This window comes from Nannospalax galili, unplaced genomic scaffold (assembly GCF_000622305.1).
Source record: "Nannospalax galili isolate Female #2095 unplaced genomic scaffold, S.galili_v1.0 scaffold1151, whole genome shotgun sequence".
NCBI lineage: Eukaryota > Metazoa > Chordata > Mammalia > Rodentia > Spalacidae > Nannospalax > Nannospalax galili.
Genome location: NW_008329807.1, coordinates 504,250 through 531,287, shown reverse-complemented (window position 1 = coordinate 531,287; position 27,038 = coordinate 504,250). Strand labels below are relative to the sequence as shown.

Below are 27,038 nucleotides of genomic sequence, written 5' to 3'. Positions count from 1 at the left end.
CAGAGGACAGAAGAGGCTGTCGAATCCCCTAGAACTGGAGTTACAGATGGTTGTTGGCTGCCATTTGGGTGCTGGGATTTGAACCCAGGTCTTCTTCAAGAATAGTCGGTGTTCTTAACCGCTGAGCCATCTCTCCAGCCCCAGCATTTCAATTTTTTAAAAGATATGTCTCATGAATAAAGAAACAAACATTTATTTTCTTTTCAGTTTCACTAATTATTTTTTCCTGTGATATATTATCTTAATTATCACTTGGTAAACAAATTTCATCTTTTAGAATTTTTTCCAAATTTTTGTTTTCAATGAAACTCTTTTTCTCACAATACTGCATATAAAATTAACACCGGAAGGGACTTGGAACTTAGCTAGGTGGTAGAGCACCTGCTTATCATGACATGTCTTATATTAAATCCCCAGCAGAGGAACAATAAAACAAACAAAGAACCACAGACTGCTTCCTGGATACAAATTTCATATCTTTTCTTGCTTAAACAATCTAATGTTATAGAGAAAACAATCACATTGTACAGAATAGCAATATATAAATATATTATTTAATGTATTCACTGACATGCTAATTTCATCACCAGAATTATCATATTTATTCTTCACAAGCCAGACTAAGAGAGAGGACGAGGCCCCTAACTCGAGGGGGCCCTTTCTTATTTACTTCACTATTGAGTCTCTTATACGTGATACTAGAAATACACAGATGTCTCTTGGCAGACAAGGTACAGCATATGAATCTCAATACAGTTCAGGCTAAGACTATTGTCAGGCAATTATTATGTGTACTTATATTTAATGTTAGAGAGTTATCTCAAAATATCACTCTGTACTGTAGATTTGGTTTCCCATAACAGTCTAACAAAAAAAAAATCTTTAATTAGGCTAAAGTGAGATATTTTCCATAACTATGTTTTCTTTAATCATTTTCATCGATGAGGAAAAAAAATGATACCAGTTGAATGTGTCTTGTGTCTTCACACAAGCGTGCCTAAAGTCTCAGGTCTATATTTTGGCAGAAGAGAAGATATACACTGTTTACTTCTATGGGCAACGAAACACAAATTCCTGTCATTTTTCTGTCTCTAAACTCATCCTATTTGGTACCAAGTATCCTTTAAAATTAACTCAGCAGCAGTATCGTCTCCTTTGAAAACATTTATGCATCTAGTGTCAACAAATGGCTATGATTCATTATGTAATTCTTTTCTTTCTCTTTTAAAGATAGTGTTTTTAGAAGAGGCATCTCAGCAAGAAAAACTGGCCAAAGAATGGTGCTTCAAGCCATGTGAAGTAAGAGAACTGAGCCACCAGTAAGTCTCCACCAACGTCTTCCCTTTTTCTGGAACCCATTATTGAGGTTCAGTGGTAGGAAATGTGCATTGAGACACTGTGGGAGCTTCTAAATTACTCAGCTGAATATTCAGTGGGGAAGATGGGAAGGAGAGGTAAGGAGAGAGTCAGAATCTGAGGGACAGAAACTTTGAGGACCAGAGGTTGCCATCGTTCCTTTATTTCTCCACCAATATTTGTTGTGCCCTTCATTCCCCATGCTAGGATCTTGAAAAACTTCAGCCCCATGTAAGCAGATACATGGGGGAGGACAGGGGAAAGACAGGTGAACTCTTAGAAAACTGAGTCTGAGAGGCAAACACTTAGCTATCACATTTAGGGAAGACCTATGTCCAGAGTGCATCTGAGTTGGATATTTTGTGGTCACTAATGTCTCCATAACCTGGTTGACTTGTTTTATACACATGAGAATGCTTGTCTTAAGCTCAAATATTTTAGTGTGTATCGGGCTAACTATGTTTCCAAAGCCAATAAGGTGGCACCATCATTTTCGTTCTGAAAATACTTCTATAACTTGGAAATTAACTTGAGGATATTGTAGTGAGAGGAGCACTGAATTAGTAATAAAAGCACCTATTTTGGATCTTTATGCTAAAGCTTTGCAGCTGTTAAACAGAATGTAAGCCACTTCCCTTCTTTGAGTTCATTTCAACTATGAAGCTAGTTTCTGGAGGGGCAGGTGACTGTCCATAGAGTTCTGTGGCCCTTGAAGGCATGCTCACTTCCCTGTCTCCTTCTCCCTCCCTGCAACCTCTAAGAAGTTGGAAGTAGGGAGTAAGCATGGCCCTTAGGACCCGCAACCCTGATGTTACTGTCCTTTCTTCCTGCTGAATTTCCATCAGAATCCATGCTAAAGAACAAGGGCTTTATAATCACCTGCTCTCTGGTCTTCGTGATGTGGGATCTAAAGGAGACTCAGAAGTGGGTGGCATGGAGGTTGGGAAGAGATGGGGGCATAGTTGGATAATGGAAGGGGTGGAGTTAAAGATATCTTTGGACCTTTAAATACTTTTGTATTTCTTTATGAGGCTTCTTTTGGAGCTAAATTTATAAAACTTGCTGATTCTAGGACTCTGTGATCAATCCACATAAAAATGATAAAACATGATTTAAATTGTGGTTCAAGACTGGGCTTTGAAAAAAAATCACATCTATAATGCAGAATATTACCAATGCATAAGTCGTGTTCCATTTCTTTATGCCACTATTAAAATACTCTAGAAGATAATGTCTCTGACACTTTGACATCTACTCCATCCACAGATACATCATAGTACAATGTAGATTTTTTTAAACGAGGGCAATTACAACTGGAGTTGTAAATCATGGGCAGTGCTCTGGTCGGAGTGGGTCTGACTATGAACAAGGGCATGAGGCATTTACTTCAGGTACAAAATTTTAAAGCTACAATGAAGGAAAAATGCCCTCATAAACCAAGAGAAATACTACTTTCCTGCAATATTTTTTTTTAAATGACAATGTGAAAGTTCAAGATGAACAAAATGCCCAAACTTTAAAGACATGATTTTTAGCTTTATGGGCTTGTATTAATTTGTGTAGTGGAACAGCCCTTTTTAAACAACCTAGGACTCCCCAGCTCATAGGTCCATCCTGTCCCTGCAGGCAGATTGATGAGTGATGGTGGTATGCAAACATGCTAGGTGACACAGCCCTTGATGTACAGTCACTATTCTCAGTGCACAGCTTCTATAGGTGTTCTCCATTTACTTAGAAGACAGGTGAAACCGCTGGTGTCACAGTAATCCCAGAACTCGGGAGGCTGAGCGAGACAGGAGAACTGCTAGTTCAAGGCTAGTCTGGGTTACATATTGAGACCTTGTTTCAGAAAAAAAAAAAAAAAAAAAAAGAAAGGAGGAGGAGGGAGGGAGAAAGAGAGAGAGGCATGAACTGTGAATGTAGGTTAGTGGTATAGTGGTAACAGCTGTGCTTATTATATGTGAAACCCTGGGTTTAATTCCCAGAAATACAAAAATAAAGATTAAATTAAAATAAACATAAAAGATGAGTAGGTGTTCAGATTACTGTATATAGGTGTATATATTTTTCTTAAGTTATTATGAGGTTAGTCCAACCCTTCAAGTTTGAAATATGAAGCTGATGTTCTAAGGGAATTATGCTGAAAGGGGGAAGTTGAAGCATGAAGGGTTAAGGGAGAGCTGTCTCACCTCCTCCTGGTGTTGCCTGTGGACCACATCTCTGCTCTGCCTGCAGTTGACTCTTGATAGCTACAGTCCAGCTCTAAGTGATTTCATGAGCAGAAAACTGAGTTCTGAGCTCAGTAGAGCCACTAAGAGGTTGTAAGTCTATAACCAGCTTGTGTTGCTGAGCTTCCTCTCACTCTCTGTAAGATGAGGTGGTGACCCTGAGCACTTCATCCCATGTGCACCTCCCACATTTCACACTCTCCTGTGTTCTGTTCTCTATGGCAAATCTCACTCAACCTTGAGTATGTGATCCTCTCTGTTAATGGACTTTTCCTGATGCTCGTTTTGTAAGTGAAAGTCACGACCCTTGGGCTCAGGAAGCCCCTGCTCTTCCCCCGCTCCTTTAGGACTCCAAATGTACCCCTTTGCACTCACACTTCTGCCTCTGATAAGCACACTCAGATTTACCCTGCATGAAAAAATGCAGTCACTTGTATTCTTCCATCCTAACTTCTACTACCAAATATTTAAAAATACTTGCCAAATTCTTTATTATCCACATTTCAAGGGCATCACTTCTCAGGACCTTGGACAGAGAACTAAAGCCGGCAGAGATTCAAGGAGTGCTAAGGCGTGAATCCTTTGGAACTCGAATCTCTCCCTGTCATTACATTTGGGGGTCCCAGGGTCTTTTCTGAGTTGCACCTCTTTGCCTTCTGGGTTTTTGTCACTGGTAACTTCACTACCTCCTTTGTTACTGTGGCACCTCTGTGTCTCAGGTCCCTTCTATACTCCTGACCACAGTTCTGCCAGGGCAAACGGTGACCTTCTCCTCCTCTGCTCTTCCCCTTAAGCAGGTGGTGCTCCTCAAGGTTTAGCTTTGTTTTTATCTTCCACAGACATTTCTGGTTCCAGCATCTTGTAGAGAAGCTTCTTGACCCCAAGTCCTGTCTTTAATACTTGAGTGATCTCTTATCCCACATCTCCAATGGTTTCTCAGACACCTAGAGGTCACATGCTAGGGACTAGATGTGATCTGAGTGTGTCGTCAAAGGTTCATGTACTGAAGGTGTGACCTAGTGTACAGATATTGAGAGGTGATGAGACTTTTGAGAGATGTGGGGCAGTGCTTGGCTCATGACCACACTTGGAATGATTGATGTTGATCTTACAAGTGAGTGAGTTCTCATGAGAGCAGGTTGTAATAAAGGGAGTCCACCCACACAGGGGGCTTCTGCACTCATGTGGCTCCTTTTCTCTTGCTCTGTCAGGTTAAATACAGATAAGCATGCCCTTACCAGGAGGCAAGCAGCACGTGCAAATAAGCTTCTAGACCACTGCACCATACTTTGACATTGGCTCAGATAACATAGTCCTGTTACCTGCACACCTGAGCCTCCTCCAGGTTCTCTGGACTTTGTTTTTTCAGGCTTGCATGCTCAAAACTTTGCTCTCTTTGACTCATCTCCTTTGCTTCTTAGAACTAATAAACATGAAGTTCTTTCTCTCATATTTACCCTTTGCTTTTCTCTTCCCATCACCATAATCTTTATTTAGAAGCTTCATGCGTGGGAGAGTGCGGGAAACTCCCAATTTGTACCTACCCCTGATGGATTCATCAGTCTAACCTGAAGTTCAGCATATTACAATCTTCCCAAGAAACAAAAAATAAACACATTTTCCCATGGTCACCTCCATCTTGGCTATCAGATGAATAGCTGACTACTCACTAAACTGAATGCTAAAAGTCTTTAGACCCTTTACTAAAAGAAAAAATAATAATTGTTTTTTGAGATAGGGTCTTATGCTGCCTAGACTGGCTTTGTATTCGGTATGAATTCAATAGCTCAGGCTGTCCTTGAACTCTTCATTTTTTAAAGAAAAAAGTTAATATTGAAATCTTAAGATAGCAGGTGTAATTTAATGTTTTGATACATGTGTATCCTATGTGACCATCATAGCAATAAAGACATAAAATATTCATCCTACAAAGTTCCCTCAAGCCCCACACGGTCACTTTCAGCCCCTCATAGGTAGCACTGATAGCTACCAGCTGGATTCCTTTGAATGTTCGTGAATATCATATATTAGAATACAGCCTATTCTGTATAATATAGCAATATAGAATGCAATAGAATAGAAAGTTACTAATTTTGCTCTTTTGTATCTGGACTCTTCCATTCAACATTATATATTTTTTCTTTGTTGTGTGCATGCGTGTATATGTTTGTGTGTGTGTGTGTGTGTGTGTGTGTGTGTGTATGCTGACGTGTGGGTCCATGTGCCCATGTCTGAGAAAATGTGGAGGCCAGAATTTGCCAAAGAGTATCTTCTTCAGCCATTCTCCACCTTTATGTTGAAACGCAGTCCCCCACTTGAACCCCAGAGTTCACCAATTTCACTAGTCTAACTAGACAGCCTGATCCAAATCCTCTGTCTCCCCGTTCCCACATCCTGGGGTTGCAGGTGGCCAGCATGCCTGCCTGGCATTTATGTGGGTGCTGAGGATTTGAATTCTGGTCCTTGTACTTTAACAAGCACTCTACTCACCCAGTCATCTCTCCATCCCCTAACCTCATGCTTTTGAAGTTCATCCATGTTGCTGTGTATAAGAGCAGTTGATATTTTCACTGTTGAATAATATTCCATTGGGCCACAGTTTTTCTTTTTTTCCCATGAAAGTTATTTATATTATTTATAATTTGGGGTTAAGATACAAATAAAGCCACTGTAAACATTCTTGCACACTTAGGAGGGAAATTGCTCACCAGGATCCTCTATTTGACTACATCGTCTCTCTTAATTTCGCTCTCTTACTCTAACTCTAGCTTTTGGTCTCAGTCTCTCTTCTCTTAATATTTGAGGAAAAGAAAATGCCTTATTTCCCTTTAAACTCCCTGTAAGTCTTTGCTGAGTTTTCCAAATGTGTAGACACTTGGGAAGCATCATCTGATGACCATTTAACTGCATGTAAAATCATTGCTGTTTGACTTTGTGCTGGTGAAAGAAGTAAGAGCCCCAAAGACTGAGGTACCCAGAGAGGTCAGTTACTGACACATTTCACCCTCCCTTCCCAAGTGCTCCTGCATAGTAGATTCACTTAGTGTTGCCTTCTTCTCAAAAGTCTGTCCTTGGTGAATGAACAATTCTGTCAAATGGAGTACACTGAATGACAGTGTTGAACCAAATGTGAGCTGCCTAGGTGAGGCTCTCCCAAATGTGAGCTGCCTAGGTGAGGCTCCCCCAAATGTGAGCTGCCTAGGTGAGGCTTCCCCAAATGTAAGCTGCCTAGGTTGAGGCTTCCCCCCAAAGCTCACTAGTGCATGATTAGCTTTTCAAGCTACTCAGATTTCCTGAGCTTACACTTACCCTTATGTAAATGAGGACAGTACTTTTTCGCTTCATGTGCTCTGAGTGTTGTCATAACTGCCACTAGTATTTAGTAATGCTTACCATTTCCTAGGTACCACTCTTGTATGGTAACTCAGTCCTTGCAACAATTCTGTGGTGGTAATACTGTCCTCATTTTCCTAAGGGTAAACTGAGATACATAGGGACTAGGTCATGTGACAGATAACCCACTTCTGGCTAATGGTGGGTCCTGACCCAGGCAGTCTGAGTCTAGAATGTATATACTTAACTACTCTAGTAAGCTTCCTGCCAAAAATGATGCAATGTACACAGGATTCTGTGTCCAGCTCCTAGAACACACACAAATTCTGTGTTAGCTGCCATCACAACCATTTCTAGCTCTCTTTTTAAAATAAAGCATATTAAAGCACATCTGGATGTGCATATAGGGATTTTTTTTGTGATGTCGGAGTTTGAGTTCAGTTTCCTTGTGTTATTTTTGTAGTTGCTCTAGGAGTAGTGGGAGTGTACATCAGCTTTTACCACACAGGCGTTTGGATGAGTTCAATCAGTTAATGCTCTGGAGAACTAAAGTAGCTCTTTAGAAGAGCCTGACATGTTTACTTGCATTGGACTGCTTCCTTTCTGGGGGTAGTGCTTCTGAAAACTTAGAAATATCTATCTAGGACTTCTTGGTATGGGAATGAATAGGAATGTGGATGTGGTGACAGCACAGCTGATCAGAAGCATGACTGTACACTGGACGTGGTGGTCCACGCCTGTAATCCCAGCACATAGGAGGTGGAAACAGGAGGATCATATATGGAAGGCCGGCCTGGGTTATGTACCAAAAATAAAGAAGAGACAAGGAAAGACAAAGCATGAGTGATGGTCACAGCATCACAGACCCTCTTCACTTCACCCTCAGATCAGCAGCCCACTTCTGGCTTTTTCTGCTAAGGTCAAGGGTCTCAAACGAGCCCAGACATATCCTTGCTGCTCCTGTTTCAGAGCTCAGTCCCTGTACACATGGGGAAGGACTAGAGTTCTTAAAGTCTGCCAAGATGAAGGACATTGAGCCTCAAGTGACAGCCACTGTGTTTCTCATCGTCAGCCACCCTTAGCGATGTGTGCTTGTCCCTCAGCCCAGTTCTTGAGTCTTGAAGACCTCACTCCTGCCTCTGCTCTCTGTTCAGATGTGAGAACAAAGTCGTAGGATGCAGAAATAGCTTCTCTCCTCTCTTCTGCCGCAATGGCTTGGCTTCTGCTCATTTTGTGCTTCCCCCACCTCCTCATCTCTGATTAGCCTTGCACCTGTCATTGCAGTTTAGGTGCTCTCCCTATGAACGGGCTTTATTCTTACTTTTAATCTCTTAAAATGGGAGAACTTATAGTTGTAAACCTATGATGGTTGTGTTCATTCATTAAAGGAGTACAAAGCAGTGTCGCTGGACCCTCACCTGAATATCCAGCCACTCTTCCCAGCCAACTAGTCCAGCCTTGGAAGACAAAAGAAAAATGAGGAGGAACCCAATAGAGGGATGCTTTTGGAAGCCCTTGTCAAGAAACTCCAATGGACTCTCATTTGAACATTTGAAAATTGCCCTGTTCTGACTTTTTTCTAGTTCCCTGTCTAGAACTTGTAATGCTAATTATTCTTGCCTTTACTTCTTCACATCTCCTATTCATGATTCAAGGACTTTCTTTTCCCCCTAGAGACAAGAGCTATGCAATTTGGGAGTCTTTTAGATAGACCCACTGAAGGGGTACTCCAATTGCCTCACTCTGCAACCCTGTTCAGCATGGAAGAAGCCAGAGCAGTCTGTGTGTCTTCTAATCATGTAGTTATTAAAAATTAACAAAAATGATTTTAAAAAAATAGCAGTTAGGAATTGGCTAGGCAGTTAGCGTAAAAAGACCCCCAAAACCCCAGTTTCTTGGCTAAAAGTCAAAATGTTCTTGGACCTGTTAGCAACATACCCTGTTCCAAAGGCCAAAAATGTCAAAAGTATTTGGGAGCTTGTATCTAATCCTTAAAGATTTTAGGGTTGCCTCTTCAGACAGGGGGAAATGTTGGAGGGGAGGGAGTGGGCATGGATTTGTTCAAAACACCTTATATGCATGTATGAAATTCTCAATAAAGTTTTTGTAAAATTAAAAAAAAAACAATTGTCAAGAGGAAATGTGGTTTTCAAAGATGCAGGAAATGTCTAGAGATGCTATTAAGTGATTTTCCTCTCATGTTAATTTCCAGTGAGTTCTTCATGCCTGGGCTCGTTGACACACACCTCCATGCCCCTCAGTATTCCTTCGCTGGAAGCAACGTAGACCTGCCACTTTTGGAGTGGCTGACCCACTACACATTCCCTACAGAACTAAAGTTCCAGAGCATTGAACTTGCTGAAGAAGTCTATACCAGAGTTGTTGTACGTATCCTGGGTGTGAGTTTTGAGTTATGCTTGGTCATCAACAGAAACATCCATATCTAGGATGAGATTTAACTTATAGAGCATAGGCCATGGCAACGTCTCTAAGTCCTTTTATAATCCACTAAGCATGTCACCTTCACAGTGACACAGAGAGAAATTTGAATCTGATTTCCCTACCCCTAGCCTGGTGGGCTCTACATCACGCTCCTTGCATCACCAACCTGGGGTTTAATGCATGTGTCCATTCTCTCACTGCAGCCAATTCATACTGCTGCTACGAGGTCCATCCCCAATAACAGTGTGACCCTTGAAGACTTCTGTGACTCACTTTCCCCACTGGTAAAAGACAGAACTAATGATATTTGTATAGGATTGTTGTGATCATTCACCAGGTTAATACTTGTGAGGTTCTTAATACCTTGCACATGGTAAGAGCTGTTTGGTTTTTTAATTTAAATGATCAAGAAAATTTAAAAATCTAAATTACTTTTGGAAGGATATCACATTCTTTTCGTAGGTTTGCAAAGAGGAGAAAATAAGATGATCCCATATGGAAGGGCGGGTGAGAATGTGATGTGAGGACTGACACCACTAGAGGGAACTCTGGGCCCAGTTCAGACACTGGCTGCAGCCTGTGCTTACTGCCTATTGAAGGCTGTGAAATGTCCCACCTTCTACTCTTTTGTGAAAATCAGCTCCAATCTTATGCCCAGAATGAGAGCACACTCAGCTAATGGATAACCTTCAGCAGTAAAGAAGTTAGAGCTGCAAGGGGCCTTTCATCTGGCCTCTGCATCCTGCTGTTTACGCTTGGTCTACATTCCTGGACTTTGGTTGGACTTACTGGTAGCTCTCCTAAGGTTTTGGCTACCAACCTTCCTAGGGACTGGCCCAGCCATCCTGCCAGTTTCCTTGATTTTCCATCATTCTAGCCAAAGAGTAGAAGCAAGTGGTTACATTTATTCACTTGTCTTAATTAATTATAGTTGTAAGTCTTACATATTTAGCATGCATCCACCGGACACCAGAAAAACTGAGATGGGCTAAAAGCTAGGTATGAATTGGCCAGCACACTGTGTTAATGAATTGTTAACCACACTAAATCTTTATTCTAAAAATTTATTTATACCTCACATTGTTCAAAAAGGAGTTTGAAATAGCTTAAAATTGCATAGTGTGCAACAAAAGAAAATGAGTCATCAAATCACAGAAAAGGAAAATGAGGAGAGTGGAAAAATAAAACCCAGAAGTCAATGTATGCTCTTGGTAGCGTCTGCCACAAATTCAGCTCTAAGTTTCCGGCACCTGATCCAGACTGGGAAATCAGGAACAAAATTTGCACTGCGCATAGGATTTTGAAAATAGCATTCATTGGGGTAAAACATATCTATTCTTTATACTAGTTTAAGAAAATTAGTTCTAGTATTACTTAATGTGTATGTGCTGTCAAAATACATTTATAAATATGTGGAGGCAGGAGACAGAGAGAGAGAGAGAGAGAGAGAGAGAGAGAGAGAGAGGAAAAATCCAGCTGTATCAGATTTCTATGTTTGAGAGTTGAGAGACACTGCTGACAATATACATACATATTTCTTATAACAGAAATTTAGGTAGTTGATGTCAGTGGGTTCAGAATAGGTTGTACTCCTGACAAGTATTTGCAGGAGGTGCACCCTGTGGTTATGACTAGCAGCAGGCCCACATGTCAGTGGGTTCAGAATAGGTTGTACTCCTGACAAGTATTTGCAGGAGGTGCGTGGTTATGACTAGCAGCAGGCCCACACATGCTGAGAGCTGGAAGAGATGAGGGTGGTGTTGACCTCTGTGTAATCAAGTTAGCATTCCTCCCCCTTCCTCCTGTCCTTTCTCTCCCCTTCCCTCTCTGTGTACTCCTTGTCTCCCTTGACTATAATTTGGGTAGATTCCCAAACTTTCTAGTGTTTTTACTACGCCAGTCAAATTTGGAACTACACCTTCGCACTCAGTTCAAATTTCTCTTTCCCAGAGCCCAGGCTGGAGGGTTTCCCCTCACATCTGGGTCAACATTGTCTAATTGGTAAACCCCATAATAAGATGAACTTTGGGTACAGTGAACCACTAGGAAGAATTCTTCAGCCCCTTCAGGAGTGACACATGTAGTATTCTAGGGAAGAGAGACTGAAGACCCTAGAGGCCAGCTCCATCTCCACATGAACCTACTCTTCATCTTGTTTTTGGGAGACTTGTGCCCTTTAAATACTTCCCAGTTTCTACAAAGAGCACCTCATCCCTACACAGAGCAGGTTAAGAGTGGTTGGGTGACTTCAATAGAGAGGAGAAGAATCCTACTAGGGTTTAGTTGTCTACACAGACTTCTAGTGAGAGTCCTGCCAGCGCTCACCGATAGTCACTCATTCTGTGTTCTTCTTGGGGGTCAATCAATTTCTACTCATTTCTTGTTAGGCTAGTGAAAAATTGCTAAGGAAAAATGAAAGCTGCAGTGATCAGTCTGCCAGATCGAACTGGAAATCTGGATGAATAATTTTACTTGTAATACTAGAAAAATCTCATTTATGTACTTGCAGCTGTAATAAGATTTGGATAGCCTCAAACAATCCCAAGAAACAAGGAACAGTTGGCATTGCATTATATGAATTCTAGAACACAGAACTATGTGAATCTAGGAAATCAAAAATACCAACTTTTCCCTCAGCGAACATTTTTGGAATATAAATACTTTTGCCATTTACTTAAGTATATTCTGCATCAAGATGGCATACCTTTAAATAAGCACATTTTAAAATAAAAACCAGAATTCTATTTTCATCCGCACATGCCATGTGACTTTTCTGAGCACATGCAATTCAGGATTTTTGTGATTTATTTTTAGAGGAGAACATTGAAGAATGGAACAACTACAGCTTGCTACTTCGGAACAATTCACACTGACTCATCTCTGCTCCTTGCAGAAATTACAGGTGAGCAGCTGAAAGCAGGATTTATGGGCAGGTTAAGCAGAGACAGCCAGACCATGTCTGGTAACAATTTATACTTGGTGGGCAGCTGTACCTTTCAAGTCTTAGAATTTGAACATTGCATTTCGCAAGTAATTAAGTTTCTGTGAATATCATTGCCCTTGGATGATTATTTTGCTTAAATAATTTGATTATTTCTGTGTGGCTTCTGGTTCCAGAATGATATCTATAGATCTGAATTTTGTGCATTAATTTAGGGCTTTATAGAGCACACTGATGTAGCTATGGCAACAGTTCATTACATTATAATCAACAGACAGGTCTTGGCTGTTAGCTAGATTCAGGGCATTGTATTAGTTGCTGGGAACAGAATATCATAGAAACTAATCTCTGCCTTGGAAAAACCAGACAGAATACTCACATCCATTGATTAATAATCTTAGCAGCATCTGTGGTTCTGTTAGTAGGTGCCAGGCATTGTACAAAGTACTCAGTTGCAAATAGCCATTTGACATCTACTGATGACCTTGTAGTACCGATGAGCTGATGCTCAGAGCAGTTCATGTGCCATGGTTACATAGCTGAAAAGCATAATTAAACTGGATTTAGGTTGATGATTCCACACTTGTACCCAGCACAGTGCCTGGCATAGAGCAGGTACTTGGTAATCACTGTTGGCTGATGTATTTACCACACTGTTGGAGTCTGAGGTAGTTCGTGCCAAAGGCCCAATGGGTGATGCTGAAAACAAAAATGGAGGTTTTTAGAAGAGGCAAAGAGAGCTCTGTCTGGGAGGACTTCATGGAAGAGCCCTTTCACTGCAGGAAGACAAAATGGGGACAGAGTAAAATGTCTCCTAAGCAGAGGAAGTAGGTAGACAGAGGAGTGGGGACAGGAATGTTGATGGAAGAGGCAGGATGTAGGAAACATCACAACTTAATGCAGGGGAGGCTTTTTTCAAGGTCAGCTGGGAGAGGAGGCGAGGCAGATGGGCTCCAACATGCATCAGAGACTAAAACAAGGTGGCATTTTAAGGGAGATTACTCTAATGGCCAGTTATTAAAATAAATTCTAGGGACAGAGGGAGGCAGAAAGTCTTTTTGAAAGACTTATGACAGCAGGGAGACGTAGTAAAACAATTAACCCTGCTCAACATAGCTCCAGTTTTCTAGCTGTAACGGAATTCTTCCAACATGTCTTATGAAGACTAGGCCCGTCAGTGCTGGCTGCCAGGTATTCAGACAAAGATAATAATACGAATATGGCTGCAGTTAAAAAGAACAGTAGTAGAGTACCTGAGCATCGTGAGCCAAGCACCTTATGCATATTTGGTGCACACTGCAGAGGACTCTGAGACAAACAAGTCTGAATCTCAGAAAACATCTGCTGTCCTGGAGTAATCACAGGGGCAAGGAACCAAACCCAAGTCTGTCAACCAGCATGCATATTCTTAACTTTTCACCATGCGTTTTACTTAGAAAAGGAATATCGCCTACACAAAGAGACACTCAATCCGAGGGAGGCAAGAAAGTCAGATGGGAAACACTGAATAGAGGGAAAAGAGAAATGTGTTTCTCTAGGATCTGAGGTTATCTGCCCATCTACCATGAAATTAAATGGCACCCAGGACAGGGTAGTGTTAATAAACATATAGACCAGCTGTACAAGCTAAAGGAAAAGGGAGATAAGAAGCATAAAATACCCAGTTATTACCTGGAGCCTGGGGGTGGGATGGGAGGCAGAAGGAGGAAATGTTATTCATGGACTTTAGTGGTTTTGTTGTGATGTGAAAAGACATGGTCCTTAACATTCTCACTGTGGGCTTTTTTTTAAACAATAATTTTAATTTTAAAGTGTTTTAGAAGCCTTGGGGAAAATACTCTTTGAAAATGAAACACATCTTCAGACTCTTTTTCTGTGTGCTTCACAGACAAATTTGGGCAGCGAGCATTTGTGGGCAAGGTATGCATGGATTTGAATGACACGGTTCCGGAATACAAGGAGACCACTGAGGAGTCAATCAAGGAAACAGAGAGGTAGCATTGCTCGGGTGTCTTGATCTGTCTTTTGAGTGAGTCATTGGCTGCCCTGATTGGAGAGAAAAATGTAAACAACATTGTGAGCGAGTTGGGAATCTGTGTAAAATAACTTGGAATATTCTGCTTATTGCTAATTCTGTACTTAGACTGCAGCAAGTCTGCTCAAACATGGGATGGAGTCAATAGCTCATAGAGCCTTCCTCTCAGTGCCACACTTGATCCTCATGAACATCTCCATGAGGTGTCTGTCTTTTATGATAAGAAAACTGAGCCTGACATAGTCTAAGTGACTTGCTCACAGTCACTGGAGTTGTCTGTTTCCCGTTCTCTAGTGAAACACCAAAAACAATCAACTTATAAAGAGAAACACTTTCTTTGGGCTCATGGTCCTTGAGGTTCAGGTATATGATCTAGTGCCCCTGTGCCTTTGGTGACACAGCCCATCACAGGGGACTGCATGGTGGAGTACACTGCTCATCTGAGCCAGGACAGACAGAAAGAGAAGACTGACCAGAATTCCAAAATGCCCCTAGGAGCACATGCCCCAAAAGCCTAAAGCTCACCCTTGACCACACCTCCATAACACACTACCTCCCAATGGTACCACCTTGGGGATCAAGCTTTGGCACATAGACCTTTGAGGGACACACATCAGAACCATGTTAGTCACATAGATTAAAGTGGCAAAGCCAGGATTTAAAAAATGCCATGCTCCATGACTCTAGAGTTCCTTCTAGTAGACATGGATCCTATCTTCTAGTCAATGTGAAAAGAGGCTGAGAAGCAGAAGACATTCGAGAGCATTTGTTGTGCTGTGCACACTCAAGAACGACGGCAGCTTAAATCGCTTCTGGAATGAAACATAGGAAGCTAGGGAATGTTACATTGGTAGATTAATGGAAGACATTTCAGTAAAAGTGTCTCAGTCAGAAATGGCGGCTCCTTTAAGTACTCAGGAGACTGAACTAGAAGGAACATGAGTTCTAGGCCAGCCTGAGCTACATAATGAGACCTTGTCTCAAAATCAAAACAAAATTACTTTTTTAAATAACCAAAGAATACGTGCTCCCCTCGCATGAAGCTTGAGAAACCAAAAACGTACAAAAGCAGAGAACATTTTCACACCTGAAACCACTTAAAGTACCAGTGTGAGAGTTCACCCTGTGCCCTTTTAGTGAGTTCTCAAGGTGGTATGTCCATCCCTCATTATGAGTTTGCCTTGCCATAGGAAGAGAATAGTTCTACACATGTACTGGAATAACCATAACGTATTCCCATAGGGAATTAGAATGTCCCCTCTCCAGAACTGTGGCCTGAAAGGACACCTGCCAAAGGTGAAGTCAGATGTAACAGGAAGGCCACGGTCTTTCCGTGTCTTGGTTCCACATCTGTGGACTCTCAGGAGGCAGAGCCTCGTTTACTTACAAAAAAGGTTCCGAGGCCGCTCAGTGGTGACACACAAGCTAAAGAGATACAATGGTAGGGACCAAAGCCTGCTCTGTTCCGATTAGGCCTAGAGTGGGTCCACCAAAGGGTGTGAACAGCCTGTTTTGGGGTCATCTTCGTCTCAAAAGATGGAGTCCCATATGCAGAGAGAAATGTAAAAACTTGGTGTGAACAAAGACACTGAAACATCCCCCGTGAAGACGTGAATGTGACTGGTCATCGTGGTGTTACTCACAGATGACAGATATGAAGGAGGTTTCCCCGTGCACCAATGCCAATCCCGGGGCAGGGCGCCAAGCACATCTCAAATATTAATCTGCTTGAGAGAATGTGGGGAGACACAGAATGCTACACTGCAAGTTCAGAGAAGCAAGGCCTACTCATAGGTAGGCAGAATAGAATAGGCAGATAGAACAGAAGCTTAGGATTCTGTTTTCAGGACTCAGAAGAGCCGCCCAAGATAGATGGAGTCTCGTCTGCACACTTCCCACATTGCACCACACAGCAATTCCCCCAAACCACTTCATCTGAGATTTTATTCCGTGGGGACACTTGCCTGCTGGGTTAAAGAGTGAGGGCATCCTATTTAGGGAGGAGCTAGAATGAGCCCAGGCTGACCTGTCCAGCTATCCTATCTCAGGATGTCATATCTGTTGCCCTTCTATGGTTACTCTGAGAACTGAAGGAGAGAAAGAGGAAAGAAGTGTATCACCAAGGTCATTTTGAGGGCTTGGACCATACCTGACATGCCTACAGGTGAATAGATCCAAAAAATGTGGTATGCAATGAAATTGCTCAAATATGAAAAGAAATGGCATGCTGACATGTGCTACAACATGGATGAATTTTAAAAGTAATATTCTAAGACAAACCAACCGCAAAAGGCAACTTCACAGAGACAGAGAGAGGCTTCCTGGTGCTGGGGGAGGACTGACTATCACCTACATATGAACCAGTGGGTCTCACTGGGTGCTAAGAATTCAAAGGCTGTATTAATGCTATAACTCCCCAACTCAGCAAACTTGATAAAGTTATTGAACAGAGCACTTAAAACAGATGAACCTCATGATAGGCAGATTATGCTTCAACAAAATGACTGAAAAATGGACGTATGTTGGAGTTGACCATCCCTTTAAGTAAGAGTTGAGTAGGAATGACTGGTTTTCTAAGTACATATTTTTGAAACTCAAAATTCAGAAGTGATTTTTGACAGACTTTGCAAGCATAAAGTGGTGTGCATTCCAGATTCTAGGCTTTCTCCTTCTCGGTAGTGTCCCTTCAATGTGTCTAGCACACCTTTCCCCCTCATCCCACATAGCTGAAGCAATTGTTTTAAAGTCCAGGAATCTCAAGATGCAGTAGCCCATGCTAGAATTTTCTGATGATGTAAAATTAAAGCTGGAAAAGGAATGAAGCCCTTCTTCTAGAATTCCAGTGTCGCTGGGTATATTTACCAACTTCATAAAATTGGAGTGTTCCTTTAGATTGCATGTTCATTCGTGTGTGTTTTCAGGGCATGTGTCCATACTCACAGAAGCCAGAGGAGGACATCAGGTGTCCTGGTCTATCACTGTCTTTATTCCCTTAAAACATCTCTCGCTGAACTGGAAGCTTACCATTTCAGCTAGGCTGGTCAGCCAGTAAGCTCTCAGGTTTTTACATGGGTGCTGGAGATTTGAACTCAGGTTTTCATGCTTGCATAGCAAATGCTTTTACCCACTGAGCCTTCTTACCAACCCCATAAATGAAAGATTCTTATTTTTTTTAAAAAAATATACCTTCTCACTATCCTACATTATAGGTCAAGGCTTCTCCAGCAGATCAGATTTATTTTTAAATATATATGCCCTAATCATTAAATTACTTAAAAAGCTAATTGCACAAAATAATGGCATTCATTATGATATTTTTATACATACATATAAAATCCTTTATCATACCCACAAACCCAACTACTTTTTATTGTAGGTCGTAGAATTTTTGAGTCATGAGTTTTCATTATATTCAATTTCATAGAACATTGGAACATTCTATTGATCATATAGGCATTTTTCTTACCTGGTCTTTAATGGCTTTTCCATATTACCTGGCATATTTGCCCAGGAAATTTATTGTATTATTTTCTACTTTCAAGAGATACACAGACGTTTCCTTAGCTATGTTCTTTCCTCAGAAAGCAGCCTATCCTAGTGTGAGAATTCAACGTTGTTTCCATTTCTGGGCTTCTCTCACTTCATGCATGTCCCCCAAGAAGGGTACAGAGGAGGGGCTTCTGCATGTTTATGGAGAGGGGGAAGGACCTCCTCCACCTTTTAGCATTGGTCCAGGAGTTCCACAATCCACTTTTGTGTCCACCACAAACCTTAATTCACAATTTGTTTGTCCTGGGGCTGGAGATGGAGTGTATGACTTTTTCATGCTTGGTAAGTGTCAATCATAGACCTACATCCCCAGTATCTTAATTTACTCTTTATTTTGAAAGAAAGAACACCAGAAGGCAAAAAACTAGCGAGCAGTCATCTTTTCAGGTGAGGGCAGACATATCCATTGCACAGGACAGCTGTTGCTGTTCAGGGGAGTAGAAGAGGCAGGACCACCAGGGTCCCATGCCACACACACTCTTCACAGCCACCTCTGGCGGAATCCTTCACCTTAACTTTGGTACCCACCCCTTCCTGGACTCTTGGAAATCGATGGTGATACCGTGTGAATGAGTAACTCCCACTTTAGGGGAATTAGAAATAGCGCACCCACCCAGAGGGTTTGGGAAAGCTCCAGAATGACCCAGCTGATGCTGCACAATAACACTCCCTGGGATTTTCCTCTCCATCTTTTGCTGCCAAAGAGAAAGCCAAGTAATTACTGATTGTAAATCTCTTATTAGTGGTGGCAAAACATGCACTGTTAGAAATATTTGCATGGAAATCAGGACATATAAGGATCATGTTTTCACCCTTTCAAAACATTTATTTGAAAATGTTTAACTTTTCTAACTTCTCATTTGTTGCTTCATTTCAGGTTTGTGTCCGAAATGCTTCAAAGGAATGTAAGTAAATTTGTTGAGTTTGCATTTGGAGTGCCTTTTGTTAGTTATGGGATTTGCTAAGTTGTTTGCTAGATTAATCTGTGTACATTTGGCTTATTCTATGCATGAAGAATTATTTTCGTAGAACTTTTCCTTGTTGGTACAGTGTATCTAACAGCTCAGCTCAGTGAGGTCAGATCTTTGAAAAATGGAAAGTGTCTGACAAATAAACATTTGAGTATCGAGGTGTATAGTGTGGTGGTTTGTTGTACACATCCACTGTTCAGTGGTGATCACAATGACATTAATGAACATATCTAATATGAGGACTGCACAAAATCTTCCAGAACCTGTTGTTTTATACCTAAAAACGTGTGCCCTTTGATTAACATCCAGACATCCCCCTTTATGGATTGTCTAACTATTCAAAAGAAATAAAACCAGTAACTTGAAGAAACATCTGCACCCCCATGTTCACTATAGCTTTATTCATCATAGCAAAATATGGAAACACCCTAGTATCCATGGCTGAATGAATGGATAAAGAAAACTAAGGACATAGGCATAGGTGTATGTGTGTACATGCATACATGTGTGATATGTATACCATAACAATATGTCTTTCATATTCTGTATGTAAGTGTAAATACATATGTATGTACAATGGAATATTATTTGGTCACAAGAAAGATTGTCCTGCTATTTGTAACAGCATGGATGAATCTTGAGGATATTATGCTAAATGAAATAAGCCCAACACAGAAGAATACTGCATGGCCTCATTACATGTGCTTTCCAGTGAAGGTTGATGGGACACTGCATTTAAGCCTCTTTGTGTCTGCTTTGTAACACAGTTTTGCAGTCAGGAATAATTGCCTTAGTTTGGTGGGTTTGATTATCCAGTATTAAAATGTTCAGCATATATGAAGTATTTTCTGGTGGAGGAAAGCTGCTTTCCTCATAGCTGCCAGGAAGGAGGGAGGGAGGGAGAGAGAGAGTCTAGAGAAAACCTGTACCCTTTAAGGGCACACCATCATGACCTATTTCCTCCTATTTGATCTACTTCCCAAAGTTTCTGTCACCTCCCAGTAGTGCTGTCAGCTGAGAACATTTAAAACATGAGTTTGGCAGGGGAGTGGATTTAAGATCCAGATCATAGCATAAGCTACAGAAATCTCAGGCCAGAGAGCCTCTCTCAGTTCAGCCTTCCTCTTCTCATTGCGTCACCTCTTCCTGATCTGGAATCTTCTAATTTCGTGACTGACCTCTGGGGAGGGCAGGCCCCATGGGCCAGGGCAGGAAGGTGGTGTATAGACATGGTAGGCCTGTTTGGTGGCTGCTTCATCGTTGGTTCTGTCCACTGCTGCTCCCTGGTCTGGTCTGAGACACCAAGTGTGTTGGACTCAATACCCTGGCTACGTGCTACCTTGTCCTGTAGATATGTGGCACATCATTGCTTTGCAGTGCCCTGGCACTGCAGAGCCTGTGCAGACAGTGCTGTTTCCTGCTTCTATGCACAGTGCAAAACCTGGTTTACGGCTCCAGGTAATAAGAGTCTTAGATCAGCAAGCCTGACCCTTTCCTTGCTGCCTTTTACAACTGGACTGGAAACCAGACGAATGCTCAAGATTTCCAATTTAACTCTGGATGAGTCGGGGACAGAGCCTGTAGATCCTATCCTGTAACACCCTCTCTAAGACCTTCTCTCTTGCCAGCCATCCACCTCAGATGGCACCAGACAGTTTTGAGGGAGGATTCAGCCAGCAATCCCCCTCAGGATGCAAACAGGGAAACAGACCACCACCACACTTGCCATATCCCCACTCCAGACCTCATCTGAGCTTTAATGGGGAAGGAGTGTCTATCATTTGAGGTAGAGGTTTTTTTCTGTTGAACTTGATATTGAAGAATATGCTGTTCTCAACCATGAGCTATGCCCGTGGAACCCAGCACCTCTGATGACTAGCAGAGTTGGAAACCCTTCAAAATCCGAGCTGTAAAATCAAGTTGCTATGTATGTGCTGTGTACTCACAATCTCCATATATTTTCCTCACCATTTTTTAAATTATTATTTCCAGTATTCAAGGGTGAAACCCATAGTGACCCCACGTTTTTCCCTTTCCTGCACCGAGACTCTGATGAGCGAACTTGGCAACATCGCCAAGACCCATGACCTGCACATCCAGGTAGGCATTTTCCTCTGGTTTGCACCTCTGTTTATACCTGCAAGATTTCTCGCTTAAGGAAGTAATCTCCAGTTATCTTCAGTTTTACTAAGATCTAAAGTGGAAGCATTTTAGGGCAGGAAATGCCCTAACTGCTGTCACCTAATCTAGTTCAATTTCAAAGGTCAGAAGCTGGAAGTTGCTTTCATCCACAATGACCTCTGGTCAGTTTTTCTTTTAGTTTTTCTTTTAAATATTTTATTTATTGTTTTTATATTGTATGTGTATGAGTGTATTGCCTGCAGGTATGTGAGTGCACCTGTGTCATGCAATGCCGCGGAGGTCAGAAGAGGACTTCGGATTCCCCTGGAACTGGAGTTAAGGACGGTTGTAGCGGCCATGTGGGTGCTGGGAATCAAACCCGGGTCCTCTGCAAGAGCAGTCAGTGCTCTTAGCCCCTGAGCCATCTCCCTAGCCCCCTCTTGTCAGTTTTTAAAAAGCCAGGACACCTCTAAAGCAATAGCAAAACCAGACTACCTGTTCTCTATAGAATGAATTTAATACATTTCTTTCCCACTTTTATTTGATGCTTTCTCAGTGTTCTAGAACCTTCATTCTTGGAGGAACCAATTATTATTTGAAAAGTAAAAAGAACTTAATTTCCACCTTACAAAATGCCCTTTTGTTCTGGGTTTCCTAATTTAAAACCAGGAACAAAAAGTGTATCTTACTTTATCATTAAGTTGTTGCAATTTAGCAATAAAACGCTTTTAAAATCTTACAGCTGGTTTAAAATTAGGAGTTCCCCTCCCCCCCATCTGAGCTTAATTACACACTGTACTAAAATTTCTCTTCTTTAAGAGTTGACAGTCTTAGAGGAAAGGGCAAGTTGGGGCAAAGGCAACATAGTGATTCCTTACCATTTTGTAGGGTGGTATTTTATTTGTTCATTTCCTCATTTATTTATTTATTTTAAAGCTATGTGTTCAGAGATCCCATTACCTAGTTTTGTTTTACCCATTATTGTTTGTGACTTGTGATATTTGAACTTTGAATTCAGTCCCACACAGTTATGCTCTGGTGTTACAATTCCAAACTCAGATATTATTTCTACTTCGGAAACAAAATGCTTTAATTCCTAAAAAATAAAATGCAAATAACATCTAAAACTTCTTGAAAACTAAAATGAAAAAGACATGCAAAAAGTCCATTCTTAGGCTGAGGGTGTAGCTCAGTCAATAGAGTGCTTGCCTAGCAGGTATGAAACCCCAAATTCAATCCGTGGTGCCACATAAACTAGACTTGGTGGCCCAGCACTGAGGAGGTGGAGGAGAAGGATCAGAAGTGCAAGGTCATCCTTAGCTACAAATTTAATTTGAGGCCAGTCTGGGATACTTGAGACTCTGTCTCAAAACAAAAAGTCTTTTCTTATTGGAGGGATAAGTAGATGGATGTGCATTTACTCATATTTATCAAAATGAGTTGCCCGGTTGTCCTTTCCTCTCACCTATGTTCCGTGCATCTCATCAGTGGACTGAGGTTTACTCTGCACAATGGATGGAGCTCAGTCTAGGTAGAACATATTTTTAGAATATTGCCTTTTCTCTTTTACTTATCTTGCTGTGGCATGGCCCCATAGAGGTATTCGTTTGCTCATGAGTTGCTTCTCATAATCTAGACTCATCACCTGTTGATCTGAAATGGTTTTTGTTTTAGGCTAGAGACTGGAGTCGTGGTACTGTAGTGCCACATTTCAGACACACTTTGTGTCCTCTCATATTTGGGGTGCCCTCATGAATTCTTGGTGTGGCGACTTCAGACTCGTTTGGCTTGTGTGCAGATTCCCCTAAGCTCCTTCCTGATGAAGGCAGAATTGTTCAGCTCTGTTATTTTCAAATTCTTTTCTTCCAAAGTACTCATTCATAAAGTCAAGAAAAGGAATGGAGTGGGGACCAGGCCCCAGAGGCCCATCTTTCTTCTGCCTGTTCATGCCTCCTACATACTGGAGCTCTGTAAATTTTCAAACATGAAATACAACTAATATATCTACAGCTAAGAGAATTATAAAATAATTTATCTAACATAGTTCTTTTATTGAAAGATGAGAAAATAGAATCCTAAAAGAAATAACTGACTTGTCCTAAGACACACAATTAGGCTCAGGGCTCAGGCTGAAATTCAACTCTCCCTGTTCAAATATCAGTCTAAACCACATTGCCAGTCCTCTGGTGGCTACTGGATTCTTCAATGTCCAGAGCCAGAAAGGGCAGGTTGCTACAAGTGGTTAGGCTCTGGATGTTCTTTAAATAACACTTTATGTTTGTTCTTCCTATAGATAAGAATTTCAAGACTTGTTGGAAGGATTTATTTGTCCTGAGATACACACACACACACACACACACATACACACACACACAGAGGCATGTTCATGATATTCTTTTTCTTATTCATATATAGTTACATAGAATTCATATAATAAAAATAAAACCTAAGTACAGTCTTTTGTTGTTTAGTTAATGATCCCTTGTATCAGTAAGTAGAAACTAACCACTCATTTTGAGACAGGAAATACATCTAATATTTTATAGAAAAAATGTAAATATTATTCCTTTTCTTAAAGAGTCATATAAGTGAAAATCGTGAAGAAGTTGAAGCTGTGAAAAACTTACACCCCAATTACAAAGACTACACAGATACCTATGATAAAAACAATCTTCTGACAAACAAGGTAAGTTCAATATCATGATATAATCTACATAAGGTAGAATGATTTATTTAAATTTTAAAATATCAAAATAATCTCCACACTTCTGGAACACACATGAATTTTCCAAACTAGAATAAACCTGGTGTGTGTGTGTGTGTGTGTGTGTGTGTGTGTGTGTGTAACATGGGCCTGAAGTTTCATCCCCAGCAGCAAATATAACTGCTTCACTGGAGGGTAGGAATACCTTTGGTTCAATAACACTTTCAGTTAGTACATCAATATCCTTTCCTTTGACTCAACATATCCATGTCTAAAGATTCATTCATTATTTATTTATTGTTTATAATGTATATTTTTATTCAATTTTTGTGTGTATCATATAAAACATCTTAATCATCTTTATACTCCTTCCCCCATCTGAATCCCCCTAAAGCTCCCCCATCAGATTTCACACATTCTTTAAAGAATATGACTAGGCATGTTGATAACATAGGCAAGTTTGAAAATGGCTATCAGCAGGGAATTGATTAAATTATAGAACATACATAATTATAAATTCATCCAACAGTCACAAAGAATGAAGTGTGCAGGATTCCACAGAAGAATGGTCAATATAATTGGATGTACATGTACATATGTGTAGGTACATTTTCATAGGAAAAACACTGTCCAAAGACACATACTGAGTGTTAAAAGTGATTCTTCCTGAGGGAGAAAGAAAAAAAGACTTCCTAGTTTTTATTATTAAATGCTGAGATTAAAAAAATAAACCTAGTATGTATTATTTTTATAATTAATTAAAATTAATGCGAGTGATATGAGACTTCATTAAAGCAGTGTACCCTTTGGCCTTGGCCTTCAGTGAAATGTACACATTGCCTGGAGAGTTTGCTGCAGTAAATAATTTCTTAATGACTATGTGAATGGAGATATGAATGCAACTGATTTGAAAGGTTAATACTTTGCCTAAAATAATGTAAATTTTAGATCAGAATTTTCATCCTCCTTTACATATATTACCATATGATTAATAAATTAACTTTAAATTTACATGCTAATTTTATTTGCAGAGAGGTTGAGAAAGTTTTATTTTAATAATTATTTTACACCCATTGAAATATACCTCTCAACGAAGAAAGCAATTAGGTACAGATTTTATATTGAGGCAAAAAGAATTTTAAAAGAATGACGTGTTATTCCAAAACAAACCACAAATCTTACCAAGGCAAAAAGGTTCGCAAGGCCGCACAGGTGTGTGGCATCTGCTTTCTTGAATAGATTTTACTTTCTGAATTCCAGCTTTTATAATATGGTATTTCCTGATTTCATTTGGTGGTATTTGTCAAGAATCATTGGTGTCTATATTGAAACTAGGAACATAAATAACAATTCTGTTGGGCATGGTGGCTCATGCCAGTAACTCCAGCACTCCAGAGGCTGAGGCAGGAGGGTCACGAGTTTGAGGCCAGCTTGGGCTATACAGTAAGCTCAAGATCAGCCCGAGCTACATAACTTTTGTCCCCAAAGCATCCCAAAAAACCACCTACAACAATTAGCCCACAGTTCTTTGCAAGATCACTGGTACAAATTTTCTCAAGTAGAGATGATAAAATCATAATGTGTTCAAGATGGCTGGATTTCATATGCTGTAGCTGAACTAGCTAATCCTTCACTGTGCTACAGATCAGTCAAGAGAAATGCAAAGCAAGATCCAGGGCTGAGATGGGTTCAGTGGTAGAATGCTTGCCTAGCATGCATGAGAAACGATAATCAACAAATAATAAACAAATAAATTGCTAAGACATACAATTTTTTATAGATTTGGATGCAGGGGTTTTGTCCTTTCAGACAATTGTTACGGTTCTTGTAAAGATGGTTGTAGCCAAGTCGTTGCCTCTGTCTCTTCCTGTAGCATCTAGTAATGAGTACTAATCCAAGCATTTTTGAGCAATAAACTCCACATAGAACATTCTTCTCTCTAGACAGTAATGGCGCATGGCTGCTACCTTTCTGCTGAAGAACTTAACATCTTCTGTGAACGAGGAGCATCAATTGCACATTGTCCCAACTCTAATTTATCGTAAGTAGACAATAAATGCTTGGTAGATTATGACTGTGTTGTATGTTTTCTCAGTCATTAATTCTTCTAGGATCTGAGTCTATAGTTGTGTTTGAGTGGGAAAGGAACCAGTAGATGCATGCTTACTTAACCTGTACTAGAGTGATGAAAATAAAAACATTTGAAAGAAAGGGTGTTTTTGCAGAGTATGCATTTGAAGAGTACCACATCTCCTGAAATCTTTGAATTTGTAAACACACACACCACACACACACACGACAATAGACAATAGGAAGTACAAGAGACAGGATTTAAAGCCAGTAGCATGCAGATTTTATAGCTGGGGACAGGAGAGAAAGAATGCATGTCCCGTAGAGACAGCTGTGCTGCAGAGTTGGGAGGGGCTGGGGTGCAGTAGAAGCCACGGCTGCGTGGCACAGACGCTGATGAATGTGGTGAGATGCCAGCCTGCAGAGGAGGACCCAGGAGCAATTTCATCCTATTTCAATTCCCCAGAATATAAAAACTATTTGTAACATGTCCTTAACTGTTTGAAAGGCTATGAGTTCATAAGTGAGTCAGTAGAAGGTTATGACTTGTAGCTCCAGAAAACCAAACTGTCCATAGGCATAAAAACATTGTGTCTAAAAATCCCAGTATTGACGTGGGGAAATGGGTAAGAAACCCCAACCCTATCTAAGGAACCATTGGCAACCAATGGCTGCTGGGAAGGGGAGATTCAGTCTCATTTAAGGTTGAGATTCTTAGTAGGTTAACCAGGCTCCAATGGATGAACCCACACTGAAGAGCATTTGGGGACACAAACCTGACTCTATAGGTCTTCATACACACACACACACACACACACACACACACACACACACACACACATATATTTGGTGGTGGGGTTTAGTAAGGGAAGGTGCAGAGATATGGGAGGGGATCTAAATATGATCAAACTATACTGTATGAAATTTGCAAAAAACTAAATTTAAAAATTAATAAAAAATTAATAGTGTCTAATTTTCAGAGAATTCATGGATCCCATGGTTCTAATCCATTGATGCTGGGTTAAAAACTTATGATTCTATAGGTAGTATATTTGGGAAGTGATCTTAGAGAGTGCCTTTGGAAGTCAGACACAGGAGGGAAGGGAACCAGTTACCATTGTGAGGTCCATGAATGTAATGCTTCTAGAGAACTCAGGAAACGAATGTACCAAATAACTGTCACTTATCCAGCCCAAAAAGTGAGGGCATGGGAAGGAATAAAGGCTGAGCAGAGGTGGTGGACTGGGGGTGGCGGCGGAGGAATACCTATCCCCTGGGACTTCTGACT

General features: G+C 40.8%; 1 protein-coding gene across 1 annotated transcript in view; it reads left to right on the top strand.

The window, feature by feature from the left end:
* The first annotated feature begins 1,230 nt into the window (after positions 1–1,230).
* Gda (guanine deaminase) overlaps positions 1,231–27,038 on the top strand; it is a 52,291-nt gene continuing 26,483 nt past the window's right edge. Inside the window, exons 1-8 of the mRNA XM_008841828.3 lie at positions 1,231–1,319; positions 9,130–9,301; positions 12,174–12,261; positions 14,189–14,294; positions 18,762–18,789; positions 20,848–20,955; positions 23,555–23,662; positions 25,624–25,721. Coding sequence (XP_008840050.2) covers positions 9,140–9,301; positions 12,174–12,261; positions 14,189–14,294; positions 18,762–18,789; positions 20,848–20,955; positions 23,555–23,662; positions 25,624–25,721 — 698 coding nt within the window. The 5' untranslated portion in view covers positions 1,231–1,319; positions 9,130–9,139. The remainder of the gene's footprint in view (positions 1,320–9,129; positions 9,302–12,173; positions 12,262–14,188; positions 14,295–18,761; positions 18,790–20,847; positions 20,956–23,554; positions 23,663–25,623; positions 25,722–27,038) is intronic.